The sequence below is a fragment of the Moschus berezovskii genome, chromosome 16, assembly GCF_049115385.1.
Source record: "Moschus berezovskii isolate FMDL1 chromosome 16, NW_MosBer_1.0, whole genome shotgun sequence".
NCBI classification, from domain to species: Eukaryota; Metazoa; Chordata; class Mammalia; order Artiodactyla; family Moschidae; genus Moschus; species Moschus berezovskii.
The window spans coordinates 68,889,817-68,904,279 of NC_142475.1; the positions used below are offsets into that span (position 1 = coordinate 68,889,817).

The following is a 14,463-nucleotide window of genomic DNA, read 5'->3' on the forward strand; positions in this document are numbered from 1 at the left end:
ATTGAAGCCCATCTTTTTTGCTTGTAGTGAATTATATTTCTAAAGCTAAATTTTTGTCAAAGGCTGTGCACACATTTATGGCTTTTGCTCTATATTGCTTTCCAAAAAGATTACACCAGTTTCAATACTAACATCAAACAATTACTCAAACTTTGTTGGCAGGATTTAGAAAAATTTTGCTACCTTAGTAGTCATAAAATGGTATTTCAAATCTGGTTTAATTTGTACTTTTTGCATCCTGGTAAGCATATTTACTTATGTACTTATTTATATTTTTCCATTCATTTTGCAGTTATATTGTGCATCAGAGTGCATCACTATTCTAGGGGCTGGACAATCTAACGACAGACAAAAATCTAATCATGGAAATGGTTGATACAGCTCTATTGAAACTACAGTGTATTAGGTACTATATTAAACCAGCATAAGCTTTTCACACTAACACTGGCAAATCTTTGGGGTACTTGGCCTTTAAGAAGCTGATACAGTCATGTGAAAGATAAGCATGGTGTACATTCTGCTCATTTATTTACTATTAGTAATAATGAGGCGATTTATTTAAAGATTTGGAGTGAGAAAGTAAATCAGTACATAATTAAAACTCATTTTTATAGTTACAAATAAGTTTTTAAAACTAAGACAGTTTTCAAGGAAATTTCCAGCACTTGTCCCCAGCCTTTGCACCATTTGGTATTTTCCCCTATACTTCTGTGGAAAGACTTGGGAAGCATTTACAGACTATTCAAAACAAACTCCTGGGGTGCTGAGGAGTACATGTGTGACAATGTTCTTTGTGTTTTCAGCTTTTGGTGATTACAAATAAAGCCACTGTAAACATCTGTTTTCCAAAGTGGCTGTTTCATTTGCGTTCCTATCAGCAATGTATGAAAGTTAAATTTGTTTGGCCTCTTCATTTCCACCAACACTAGTACAGTATTCCCCTTCCCATTCTAAAAGCTGTTCAGTGGTACATCCTGAGCTTTTACTTTGCATTTCTCTAATGATTAATGATGTGGAGCACCTCTCCATGCTACTTATTTGCCATTTGTATATCTTTTTTGGTGAAATGTCTGCCCTAATTTCCCATTTTTTATTGCTTTTCTCATTATTGAGTTTTGAGAAATAAAATTTATTTAAGATATGTTTTGATAAAAAAACAAGTCACAGGTTATGGTATCTTTGAGTTATGTGTACTCAAATAACTGTGTACCACTTGAAGCCCACATTTTGTTTTTTTGTAACTAATTTAAATGAATCTGCAATGTTATCTTTCTGAGGAATTATATTTTTCTCTGTCTCTAAAATGAAAAGAATTCGCTTTGCTGTCAAATCTAAAATAACTCTCTTCAAGCTCTAAAATAGTATTCTGTATAAAACCGACAACAGCCTAAAATATAGCAGAAACTCTGCTGCTTGTTAGGATGTAAATAAGCGGAGTAATGCATGGCCCAGGAGTAAAGAAAACATTGTTTTCAAAAGACATTACTTTCTAAATTAGGTTTCCTTTTTTAAGTGAACTAGCGACATAGTAAGGAATGATTTGAAAGAAAGGCTGTTTTACCTTACCAGAATCCATACCTTGAGAAAAAGGAACTATAAAAAGGCAGGTGTTTTAAGTTTTGAAAGTAGTGCATGCAAGCTCTTCTTGGTACACATTTGCACCTGCATCTCTGATTTGCAAAAACTGATGCGTAAAATTTCAAAATAGCAAAATATAAGTCTGTTACAATATTAACATGTGGTTTCGTGCTCTATGCAGTAGAGCATGTTACCTTGCAAATTTGTATCCTTTACCATTTCTAATCGTTACTGTAGTTAATCTACTTTCATGCTGCTTGAACTGAGCATTTCGTCGGTATTAGACTTGAAACCTCTGGTTGTAACTGCTAGAAGGTCCTGCAGTGCGGTTCCCCTCTTCCTCCCGTCTCTCTTGCGAGAGAAGGTCATCTTCTACCGTTGACTACTCATTTATCTGGGCGAAATTCCCAGTCCGCTCCTGTCTTCCTGCATTCTCCTTCTGGACCAGGGCTCCTTCACCGAGCGCAGCAGTTATCTCCCGGAGTCGGAGAGGAGAGTAAAGTACTTTGAAGGCCTGCCGCAGACCCGGATTATTTCCCTTTCCCGTTCCATGTGTCCAACTAAAAACTTTTTCACCTGTCACACTCCTGCTCCTTCCCGCTATAGAGTCTTCGCTAGATCAGTAGTTATGATGTCTGGCAAAAAAAAAAAAGATCGCATTTTTGCTTAAACAGTAATGGCCGCGCAAATTTTATGGTTAGGTTTGTCTCAAAGCCAAAGACTGAGCATCCTAACTAGTGAGGAGGGATGCCCCCGAGAACTGAGGCGCTTTGACCAAGAGAAGGCTGCGGTGAACGGGACTGCTCAACCCCTAGAGACACGGTCTGCGCTCCCGGAGAAGCTTGGACTCTCCCCGCCGCTTCCGGACACGCCTCTCGGAGAGCCTGGAACTCACTTTCCCAGCAGGCCCCGCGCGGCCCTTGGCGCCCCGCCCCCTCGGGTGCGGCGCTCGGCGCGCTCCGGGTCCTGTCACATCAAGACCTGTGAGCCGGGCCTGCGGCCACACCCACTGGCTCCCAGCTCCTTCCCGGACTCCCGCGAGTTCCAGTCCCGGCTTCCAGCTCCCCAGCCCCGCCCTCAGTCGCGCGCGCTCTCCCCGCCCCGCCCTCGTCCCCCCGCGTGCGGCCGCCACAGCCAATGAGACTCGGGGCCGCGTGCGCAGATTCAAACGGCGGCTCTTGAGGGAGGCTGGGCGCGAGATTCGGCGGTGCGGACAAAACCCTGCAGGAGGCTACGATCCCTGCAGAGCTGCCCGCTGCGGGGAGGGGGCGGGGGTCGGCGCCCGCGGCAGAGCCGCGCTGGGACCGAGGCGAGGAGGCTAAGAGGCGGCGGGAGGGGCCAGGGGAGGGCGGGAGCGCGCCTGCTAACATGTTGGGGGCATCCCTGACCGGGCAGGGCCGGGGCTAAGGAGCAGCGCTGCGGGCCGGGGGCGGGTCGCGATCCGCCCCTCCGTCCTGCCCTGCCGGGGGCCTGCGATCCGCACTAGGTCGACCTCGGAGCGAGAGCGAGGGAAGCGGCGGGGGAGGGTCGGGAGAAGGAGCATTCGCCCGAGGCTGGAGGAGGCTGACCCGCGTCCCCGCCCAGCCCGCGCCTATGCGGTACTTGAAGGATGGCGAAGAGGTCGCGCAGGTGGGTGACATCCCTTTCGCCCAGGCCTGTGGGCACAGCCTCGGCTCAGATTCCCATTCCTTTCCCGCTGAGTTCCCCCCTGCGCCTTCCCGGGCCCTCCGAGGCCGGGGCAGAAGTTTTCCTTCCCGCTGCCCTACACCCGCCTCGGCCCTCTGGCCAGAGCGCAGCCGTGACCTGTGGAGAGTTGGGGACCAGGGCATTTCGGACTCAGAAAGTGAGTAACAGATGCCCAGGCGGCTCCTTGGAGTCGATTCTCCCCACAGCGTACGTCCAGCTCCCCACTGTCCCACAGCCACCTCTTGCGATTTGTTGGCAGGTAAGTCGGTGCGCTTTCAGGGAATACGCTGCGCACCGGAAGGTGGTGGTGTCCTGCCCGGACAGCCTGAAAATGCTGTTCCTAGGGCCTCTTTCTCTCTGAATTCCTGAGCCAGTTACAAATAGGGGCTCTGTGATACCCTGGGTTGGGGACCCCTCTGCTACCTTGAAAGGTGTGGAAGTCCTCTGAGGAATAGCTGAGGAGAGAGTACTTCTTTGATGTTTACTGTGATTACCATACCCATGGTCTCAGTTTCCTTCTACTGGGAAGATGTCACACTGTTAACACCAGTAGCTTGATCTTAAAACAATGTGTTTGATTCACTTAATATTTTGTGTGTCCGTTGGACTCTGACTGTACCTGAGTGTTGCATAGAGGTAGGGCATTTCTTTGGAGGTGGTTTTTGGAAAACTTGCTAGGATGAATTTATGCATTTCGGTTTTAAAGGTCACTCTAGTGGCTACTCCTAAACTGAGTGTATAGGAATCACTCATATGACAAAAAACACTAGGGTGTCTTTTAGTTGTCAGTATTATTCAATAAATATGAAAAGTTGTTTGACAGCGTTTCCAAACGGTTTTATTTATCTGGATCCACAACTTCAAAGTCTCAACTAGAGGTGTATTTCCCAAGTTGAAATTTAGTAGTAACTTCATTCATTGCAGATGTCTGTTAAAAATTGTCAACAGTCAGTCTCACCATAGTATTTGTTGCTCTATTCATTTATTAAGCATCTGCCATATGTAAGGTATTTTTGCAGAAATCAGCATAGAATATAATTAAGTCCCTGTTAGATTATTATTTTGTACCAACTACAGAATAGATCAAACTTTTGAAGTGGCACAAATACATACACACACACTTCTCTTGAAGAGGATTTTCAACTTAGGCACTATTGATATTTGGGATCAGATAATTCTTTGTATTGGGAAGGCAGTGGCGGGGGCAGTGGGGAATGCTGTCCTGTGCTTTGTAGAATGTCTAGCAGCATCCCTGGCCTCTGTCCCATGGATACCCACGTGTGGCAATCAAAAAATGTCTTCAGATATTAGCACCAAATGTCTGTTGAAGGGCAAAATCACCCAGGTGAGAATTACTGCTCTAGAACATCAGGGACTTGACTGACTTCTCAGTCTTCAGAAATGATAGATATTAAAAGCTCCTGTAACTATAATTACTGAGGTATTGATTTAGGCCTTTTATTTTGAATTTTTAAACATACGTTTTTTAAGCAAGGTGACAAATGAATATTGTCAACTCAGTAATAGGAGTTTGTTTGTATTCAGTGTGCGGTGGCATTATCTACTTGTCTGTATTGATGTTAGTCTTATTTGAAACAGTTTCTTGGCTAATGCTGTCATCAGCAGTTAGTTATGGTTAGACATGGATGCTTGAATGTCAGAACCCTGCCTTCTTCAGTTAGTTTTTTTCCATAATTTGTGTATACTTCATAATAATAGGCTAATAAGAAAGTGGTTTCGTGATTAATTTGCTGGTGTAAGTTATTTTGTTTTATTGACAATATTGTGAGCTTTGAGATCTAAATATTAATTGTACTGTTGACTTTTATTCCTGTCAGCTGTATAAATTAATTGAAATGTATTATAGAATGATTGAAAGATTCATAAGTCTGGAGTAATTAAATGTAGTGAAACTACACTCCCTATGTGAATATACAGGTAGATGTGAGAAACTATCATCTCTGAATGGTGTATTTCTTAGGGTCATCATCCTTGAATGTGTTTTGTTCTATAAATTCTATTTCATGTATATGTAAATATGACTTATTTGCCCTAGAAAATAATAGAATGTGAAATGTTTTGAAGGATAAATAATCTTCTTTATTCAGCGTAATCTCATGCCTTTAAGCGTCTTGCTAATAAATATGAATCTAATTTATAGTTGAATGAGAAAGGACATGAGTCAGTCACTTTGAAGTCTCCACTATACAACCATTGAACTGATTGAAAACTATACTTTGCTGTATAAAAGTTTTGCATAAGACTACAGGCATAAATCCTGTAATAACCTTTCCTGTATGATCTGAAAAAAAAAGTAAAAAAACTGTTACCTCAGGGAGAACAGCTGAAGGATATTAACTCTTTTTGATCATTGTTTAAGATAGCTGTAGTATCTCTGGTCTGGATTTACATAGAGGAAAAAGTTTATTTAGTGTTGTGACTTTAAATAGTTTTAGGTCCCGTTGGGGGTTTTAATGACATAATTTACAGGCAGTACTAAAATTGGTATATATGTTATTAATGTGTACTTGATTTTTAACCATACTTATGTATTAAGTAAGTAATTTTAGATTTTAAAAGCCAGTTCCACTCTTAAAAATTAGCTTTAAAAAATGTCATTTAGAAGCTAAAAGATATAAGTATTTAAGTAGTAACAGATTCAGGTATTTACCCTTGAGATGACTGGCAACTACAGTAAACTGAAAGACAAAAGCCAACTCTTGAATTAGATGTTTTTCCATGGGGTATATGTGTGCATAGGAAGCAATTTTACTGTGTTGCTTCTAGTGAGATGGGTGTCGTGGGTGAAATACTGGAATATGAGAACTGGTATGTTTAATCAACTTTGTAATTAACAATATTATTTGGAGAAAGCAAGTAAACGCTATATCCCAGTTTTTTGTCTCTTAATAAAAGAGGTTTGGATTTTGTGGTCTATAAGTCTTTTAATATATTTCCTATTTTGAACTCTTTTTGTAATCATCTTTCCTCATTTAAAATTACACACACACTAATGGAATAAAATAGAAATGTTCTCGCATTGTTTTTGTTTACGGATCGCTGGGTAGAACTCCCTTCAGTATATATTTCATTATTGCTATTCATGGTCAGATGAAGTCCAGTTTGTCTTACTTTAATAACGCTAGGTTGCAGTCCAGATTTGAAAGTAAGATATTCATGCATGCAGTACATCATGTTAGCCACTGGGTGGCCTGATTTCACTTTATTAAATCAAGCTGGTACATTTTCATGCCTTGAATTTGATTGAACTTAAAAAAATGCAAATGCACAGTTATCCTGTCAAGACAGTATAATAAAGATGTATTTTTTTGATTATGATAATATTTAGGCTTGATGCAGTTTAATTTAAAATACTGTCAAGTTGAAGTGGTTTTGCTAGAACAGATTTTATAGAACTACTGATAATTCTCTAATTTCAAATCTGTAGTTTCTATTCAAATAAAATAAATTTTAAACAATTTCAAATTCTTCCTTTGGCACACCTCATTTTAATCTTTTCAGGTGGAATAATTGATGTCCTTTAAAATTGAACTTCTCTTGAATGTTTTATCTTGATATTGCCAAGTGTGAATAGTTTGTGTATTATTTCACAGGGAAAGTTATGAATATCACATCCTATTAGCTTAACCCTAGTGTAGAATTACTTTTAAACAATTTTCCTGGTCATAATATTTTTGTGTGTGTGCATGTGTGCTTCCTTTTTCTGTTTCATAATTACCCTAATCGCTTTGTTCATAATCTACAAAAGTTTTTGAACATAGTACTTAGGTTATATATTAGAAAGTTACAGAATAAATATTTTCTTTGACTTAAAAAATAAAACTGGCAGAATGATTCTGGAAACCAATTCCTGGAGAGAGATTCAGAGGCCAAATTCCTCTTCTATTTTTGCCTTGTGACTGGAGAAATAATTTCACCTATTTTTACTGTTTTCTAAATCAGTCACTCTAGGCTAGAACTGGTTTGTCTATAGATAGATAGTATAAAATTGACTTTATTTAGCTATTAGAAATTGCTAGCATTGATTGCTACAATACAGAAATCCTAAAAAATGAAATTAAAAGAGAAAGCAAATGAAATATGATTTGTTTTGGTGGTGTCTAATGTTTTTATTGTGGTCTAACCATTATTAAGGTTTCCCTGATAGCTCAGTTGGTAAAGAATCCACCTGCAATGAACCTGGGTTCAATCCCTGGGTTGGGAAGATACTGTGGAGAAGGGAAAGGCTACCTGCTCCAGTATTCTGGCCTGGAGAATTCCAGGGACTGTGTATAGTCCATGGGGTCGCAAAGAGTTGGACATGACTGAGCAACTTTCACTTCACTTCACTTCACTTCAACCATTATTAACAAATGAAACTTTTTCACTGTTAAGTGGTAAAAGTAGAACATTGGTGAAGTTATTTGTGGGGTTTTATCCCTTCCCATTTTTCTTTGCAAAGCATAGGCATCCTTAGGCATCTTTATGTTGTTCAGTTCAGTTCAGTCACTCAGTCGGGTCTGACTCTTTGCAACCCCATGAACCGCAGCATGCCAGATCTCCCTGTCCATCACCAATTCCCAGAGTCCACCCAAACCCTTGTCCATTGAGTCGGTGATGCCATCCAACCATCTCATCCTCTGTCGTCTCCTTCTCCTCCTGCCCTCAATCTTGCCCAGCATCAGGGTCTTTTCCAATGAGTCAGCTCTTCGCATCAGGTGGCCAAAGTATTGGAATTTCAGCTTCAGCATCAGTCCTTCCACTGAACACCCAGGACTGATCTCCTTTAGGATGGACTGGTTGGATCTCCTTGCAGTCCAAGGGACTCTCAAGAGTCTTCTCCAACACCACAGTTCAAAAGCATCAGTTCTTCAGTGCTTAGCTTTCTTTATAGTCCAACTCTCACATCCATACGTGACCACTGGAAAAACCATAGCCTTGACTAGATGGACCTTTGTTGACAATAATGTCTCTGCTTTTTAATATGCTGTCTAGGTTGGCCATAACTTTCCTTCCAAGGAGTAGCTAGTGATAATTTTCTAGGATCTTTTCTGTCATGCTTACTTGAAAGTTTTATCATCCTTTTAACAATTTTATAAATAATACAGAAATAATGCTTGCACCAAGAAGTAGTTAGGTAGACAGATTCTAGGAAGTCCCAGTGGTAGAGAAATGGATTCTAAGAATTCTGCTTTAATCCTCGCTCACTCTCAACCACTCAAAAAACCCAGCTTCCTGAACATGATGGCCATGCTTTTGCAAAACAGATAATGAAACTTCTTGTAGAAATAGAAATTTCTCACAAATCAAGTATGTGGTTAAAAAATAAGGCAGATTTTTAAAGTTAAAATGAACACGTTTTCAGGAAGATCATTCCTTGGAAACTAGTCTTTTGACCAAAACAACATTTTTGGACGCATATCTTTAAAATGTTTTGATAAGAGCCTTACCCTGAATTTTGTACAGATTAATGTATTTTTGTGAATAATAAAAATTTATATGAATGAGTCCCCAAATTTTAAGTTATTTTCAAATAACCTAATTTTTAAAGCATAATTTTAAAATATGCTGTTGGGGAATCTGTTGGGGTCTGAGAAAAGGGAATAAAAGAGGGTACCTGTAAAAACCATAACTGAGGGCTGTTTGGGAAGGCTGGAAGTGTTAATGTTGCGGAGGAAAGTTGTAGGAAAGGTTAGGCTGTATTGGTAGATACCTCAAAGAACACCTTCTATACTGAATATTTTCTTTACATTTGTTTCAGCAGGTTTATGCTTCTTAAAATTCTACCACTTGGCGGTGCATTTGGATTTTGAAAGTTCTTTTTAAGGGAGTATTTTTCACCTCCTCTTAGGGATATTTTAATTTGTTTAACAAAGTTTTTTTTTTTTTTTTCTCATATCAATTTGAGGTCATCTATATTGAGGGAGGTGGAAGTTTTGATTGGGTTGGGAAAGAGTGAGGTAATTTTGGAATACAGAATAGTTGGAGGAGGTGAAAGAGTAAGCAAGATCATTCAGTAATTTTACAGACATTTGAATGGTCAAGTCTTGGGCTTGGTGCAGAGAGGTGAACTCATTAGACATGGTCTTTCCACTCCTGAGTTGTTTGGTTGGGAAGCATAGATGCGATGAGTGCATGTAGTGGAGAGTAAGCTTCGGTATGGTGTTTTATCAGGTTTAATAGCTGCCTAGAAATTTATGAAGTCATTGCATCCTGAACCGTCTCCAACTTAACAATTCAATCATAGTTAATCAGGTGATATTTCTGATAGCTGAAGACGGCTGCAAATAACAGGTATTTCTTTAATTAAACCTGTGCTTTTATTTTCAGCATAGTTTATCAAAACAATCATATGTGGAAATGTAGGACTGGCAGATTATTAAATAGACATTGGCTTTAGGGGAGAAAGCATTGGAGTACTGAAGTGCACTGAACTAGAGAAGCAGTTAGGTGTCATAGCTAGTTGGGTGGGGAATTTTGGTGTCTTGTTTGGTTAGATAATAATTTTTGGTCAGATGGAATTGACAAATCAAGGAAATTAGAAGTTCCTGCAAAGGCTCTGTAAACAGTATATATTAAAAATATAGGCTGTCATTTTCCACTATGTCTCTTACTCAGAAAGGTTAAATAAATATTAGCTCATGTTGTTTTCAGATGTTCATATCTTGATTCAGTCCACTGACTACTCAGAATTCTCTTAATTCAGTTTATCATTAAGACCTTCTCTCTTTTCTAGGGTTTTGTGCTCTCGTGGCTTTAACTTTCGTCTGTGTGCTAGTGATTGGCAAAACTAAGTCTCCCCTAGACCTAGAGATGAGCAGAAGATCCATTTGCCCAGTTGTCTTCAAGATCTGCTCTGCCCAATAGGAGAGCCACTGGTCACATGTGGCTGTTGAGCTCTTGATGTACTACAAGTCTGAATTGCTGTGTACTTTTTATTTTATTACATCTAAAAAAATTTATTTTTATTTTTCTGGTTAGCTGTGTCTGCAGCTAGGAATTCACTTTGTTGCTCCCAGGCTGTTTCTATCAGCTTCATCTTCTGGTTATTTTTCTCTTTTGCCTTTGGCTCTTTTTTCTCCTGGACAATGCCATGCCAGATTTCAAAGACTTAAGTAAGAAGAAAAGAATGTAAAACATTTTGTGATTATGGTGATTACATGTTGAATTGATCACTTAAAAATAGATTGGGTTAAATATTATTTATTATTAAAATTAATTTCACCTGTTTTTTAAACTGTGGTTGCTAATAAATTACTTAAGTGGCTTGCATTATGTTTCTACTGGACAATGCTTTGTAGATATATCTAGTATCCACCTGTGTATTTCTCAAGTACCTTGAAATCAGTCCAAACTACTTACTCTCCTCATTCCCTTCTCCTTCCCAAAGTTCTTTTTCTCCTTCTGTTCCTTATTTCAGCGGACAGCTCTATGTTTCCAAAGCCAAAAATTTTGGAGTTGTCCTTGAATCTTCTTCCCATATCTTTCATATTCATCAGTTGAACAAAATCCTTTTGTTTCTACTTTTTTCTCAGTTTTACGTGTGTCTTTCTGTTGCTACTATCATGATCTTAGTTGGTGTATTCCTTTATGGTTTCTCAACTTTTTTCCATTTAGATCTCTTCTACTCAAGGATATAATAAGTAAGAGTTCTACCCTAAAAGGTAGAACTAATAGGGCTAATAGGGCTTCCCTGGTAGCTCCAACGGTAGAGATTCTGCCTGCAATGCAGAAGACCCAGGTTCAATTCCTGGATCGGGAAGATCCCCTGGAGAAGGAAATGGCAACCCACTCCAGTATTCTTGCCTGGAGAATTCATGGACAAAGGGGCCTGCCAGGCTACAATCCATTGGGTCGCAAAGAGTCGGACAGGACTGAGCAGTTAACACTTTTCACTTTCACCCTAATAGGTACTGTTATGTTTTCATTTCTAAAAGTGTAGAATATTTGCTTTATCTGAATTCTTTTATTTTAAAGTAGGACTTTAGCTTTATTTTTTAAAATAACTACCCACTGTCTTACCCTTTGTTGAAAACTCCATCTTTACCACACTGAATGATATTATAATTGATGAAATTCCCATGAGTTTTTTTTTTTATTCTATTCTGTTTCATTGATTTGAGTATTACTTATTGTTTCTCTGCAGTATTTTCTGGTATTCGGTAGTGCTAATTCTCTCTCTCTTTTTAGAGCTTTTCTGTGTTTTACTGCTTGTTTTTTTTTCTATATGAACTATAGAATCAGCTTGTCTATGCTCCTCTGAAAATCTATTGGTATTTTTATTCATTTAATTTAAATTTATGAATTAATTTACAGGTAATGGACATCTGTAATATTGTTTTCGTGCCCAAGAATGTGGTCTGATTGTTTTTTCATTTGTTCTTCTGTGTCTCCTGATCGTGTTTCATAGTTTACTATATCTTGATCTTGTATGTTCAAATTATTTCTACATATTTAAAATTTTTTGCTGTTGGTGTTGTAAATGGCTCATTTCTTACATTATGTCTTTTAACTGACTGTGTTTTGTATTTTACCATTATCATTTCCAGGCCCTAATAATTTCTTACTTGGATTCTTGTGAAATATTACTAATTGATCTTCCTCCATCTCTCCACATTCCTGCCAGTGATTTTTTTCTGAAACACAAGATATTGTCTTTTACTCCTTTGCTTAAATTCCTTTAACTGTAGGTTAAAGATCAGATTAAGAATAAAGGCCAAACTCCTTAGCATGACATAAAGGTTATCACTTGGCCCTTGCTGACATATCTAGCTTCATTCCTCTGGTATCAGTAAGCACTATAGCCCCTGTCCATTATGTAACTGTTAATATTTTTATACTTTGAATAATCTCATTGGACATATGTCTGCTAGTCTGAGTGGCTTATTTAGTTGTATCTATGTGTTCAGATTTAGTGATTGAATTTACATATTTAAATAAAATTCTTGATTTCAAATTCTGTTGTTTTCAGTGAGGATGAGGATGATGACCTTCAGTATGCTGATCATGATTATGAAGTACCACAACAAAAAGGGTTGAAGAAACTCTGTAACAGAGTAAAATGGACAAGAGACGAGGTGATTATGTGTAATAAGGTTTACTAATTCCATACTTGTATTTGTTGATTAATAAGATATATATTAAAGATACTTAAAAACACAACATGAGAAAAGTTATTCCTCAACTAACTTGCACATTTTTCTTTTCAACCATACATGAAGAGCAGGTTGATGTTGAGACTGACAGAATCAGTTTAGTAAATGGGAGAGCATGTGTGATAATGGCTTCAGTGCTTCTAAAAATGGCCACCAGATATGACGTGAAAGAATTGGACAGTATATTCAGGAATAGGGAAATAGGGTGAGGGAAAGCTTTTTCATTTTCATAAACCTGTTTTAATAGGATGACAAGTTAAAGAAGTTGGTTGAACAACATGGAACTGATGATTGGACTCTAATTGCTAGTCATCTTCAAGTAAGTAAAACACTATCTTATACTGCTAACACAAATGATTTAGGCCATGGGGTTACATTTGCTGTTTTTCAGAAATGTGTCTACGTTATTTTAGATTTAGTTTCCCGTCCTAAAAACAACTGTTTTGTTCTTCTCTTTCTACAGTTGGAAACTTAGAAAGTCTGGGGTTTTTTTTAGTGATTAGTTTATCTGAGGATCTAAAAAGATGACTGACATAAAGAGAGGACAGACCTAAAAAGATGACTGACCTAAAGCAAAACTGATACCAAGTTTGGATCGGGCTTTATAAATATTTGCTAATCAAAGTTAAAACATTTTGAGAGAAGTTAAATCTACTGAAATAGTTTGGTAACCAATAAAACCAGAAGAAGCTGTGTTGCTGTGAGAATTAGAAGTAACGTATAGGATGTTTGGCACAGTGCCTTACATTTAGCACATGTTCAATAAATAGAATCTAAATTAGAAAAGCTGCTTACATTAGCTTTATCAGTTTAACTTCAGTGGTATAACAGCAAATGTAGTCAACAGAGAAATGCTACAAGGACGTACCTGATTATTTTGAGAAAATGATTACCTTAAATTGGATCAGCATTGATGTACCGAAGCTATACATGAAGACACTCAGTATGAATAAAAACAAGTCCACTAGGCACCAGGAGAGAGCTGTGGTTAAATACAGTATTTGTATTTATGTCCTTCTAAATTATCTGTAATCTTGTATATGAACTAATATCTTTAGAAACCAAATCACTAAAAGAAAAGTGTTATTAGTATTATCCTTGTAATACACAGGACTTACTAGGTCATGAATTGACTAAAAATAAGGCTACACTTACTAATCATTTTTTGAGTTTGACATGTTTCTACATAAGGCTTTACTCTGATAAATTTCATTTTCCTTTTTAACTTCAGTGCTTAAATATTTAACTGATATATAATGTATATCAATCTGGATATATTTAGTTTTGATAACTTGGAGTTATCATTTGTAAACAGCCTTTAAATACCATGCAGTAGTCTAGTAATGCCTTTTGGGTTTTTTTTAATTGTGTAAAGTTAGTACTGCTATACTCTATGAATCCAGGCTGCTATGCTGTTTGAGTTTATACATCTGCATTGTTTAGTTGTCTGTTTACTCCATTTTATTCATCAGTACATTTCTTTATGTTAGTATCTGTGTTGTTCTGCTTTTTTTGCTGTGTTATCAGGCAGGGTATAGAGATAAATAATTTTAATTTCAAATATATAATTTTTATTTATACTCTAAGCAATGCTGACAACTTTAATTAAAAATGAATTGAGATACAGGCATATAAAATAAATACTGCATTTTTAGAGAATGCTATTGAATGTATTATTCCTGGAAACTTTCTTCTTAAGGTTGTAAAGTTTGGAAGACAGTTGTTCATTAACAAAATCATCTGAATTCTTTCAGAATCGTTCTGATTTTCAATGCCAACATCGGTGGCAGAAAGTTTTAAATCCAGAATTGATAAAGGGTCCCTGGACTAAAGAAGAAGATCAGAGGGTAACATGTTCATATTCTTTATTTTCACTGTGTAGGTGGACTTGCTTTTTTTCTTACTAATACTTGTTTTTTGATCACATAAATACATGTTTAAATCACCTGGATTTGTTCTCTGAGTACTGCTTGCACTAGAATTGAAAATTGAGTATTTTGAGATGTGGATTTTTCAGAATTGAGTCAAACCAAGTGTAATGTGA

The 14,463-nt window shown here is 37.8% G+C and overlaps 1 protein-coding gene across 3 annotated transcripts in view; it reads left to right on the plus strand.

Moving 5' to 3' along the window:
- Positions 1-2,909: 2,909 nt before the first annotated feature.
- The window catches only part of MYBL1 (MYB proto-oncogene like 1), a 37,651-nt gene continuing 26,097 nt past the window's right edge, over positions 2,910-14,463 (plus strand). For 2 of the 3 annotated variants that reach the window (XM_055432511.2, XM_088844446.1), the window contains exons 1-4: positions 2,910-3,207; positions 12,236-12,341; positions 12,667-12,738; positions 14,174-14,266. In XM_055432511.2, coding sequence (XP_055288486.2) covers positions 3,188-3,207; positions 12,236-12,341; positions 12,667-12,738; positions 14,174-14,266 — 291 coding nt within the window. In that variant the 5' untranslated portion in view covers positions 2,910-3,187. The remainder of the gene's footprint in view (positions 3,208-12,235; positions 12,342-12,666; positions 12,739-14,173; positions 14,267-14,463) is intronic. The other variant, XM_088844445.1, reaches the window with a different exon arrangement.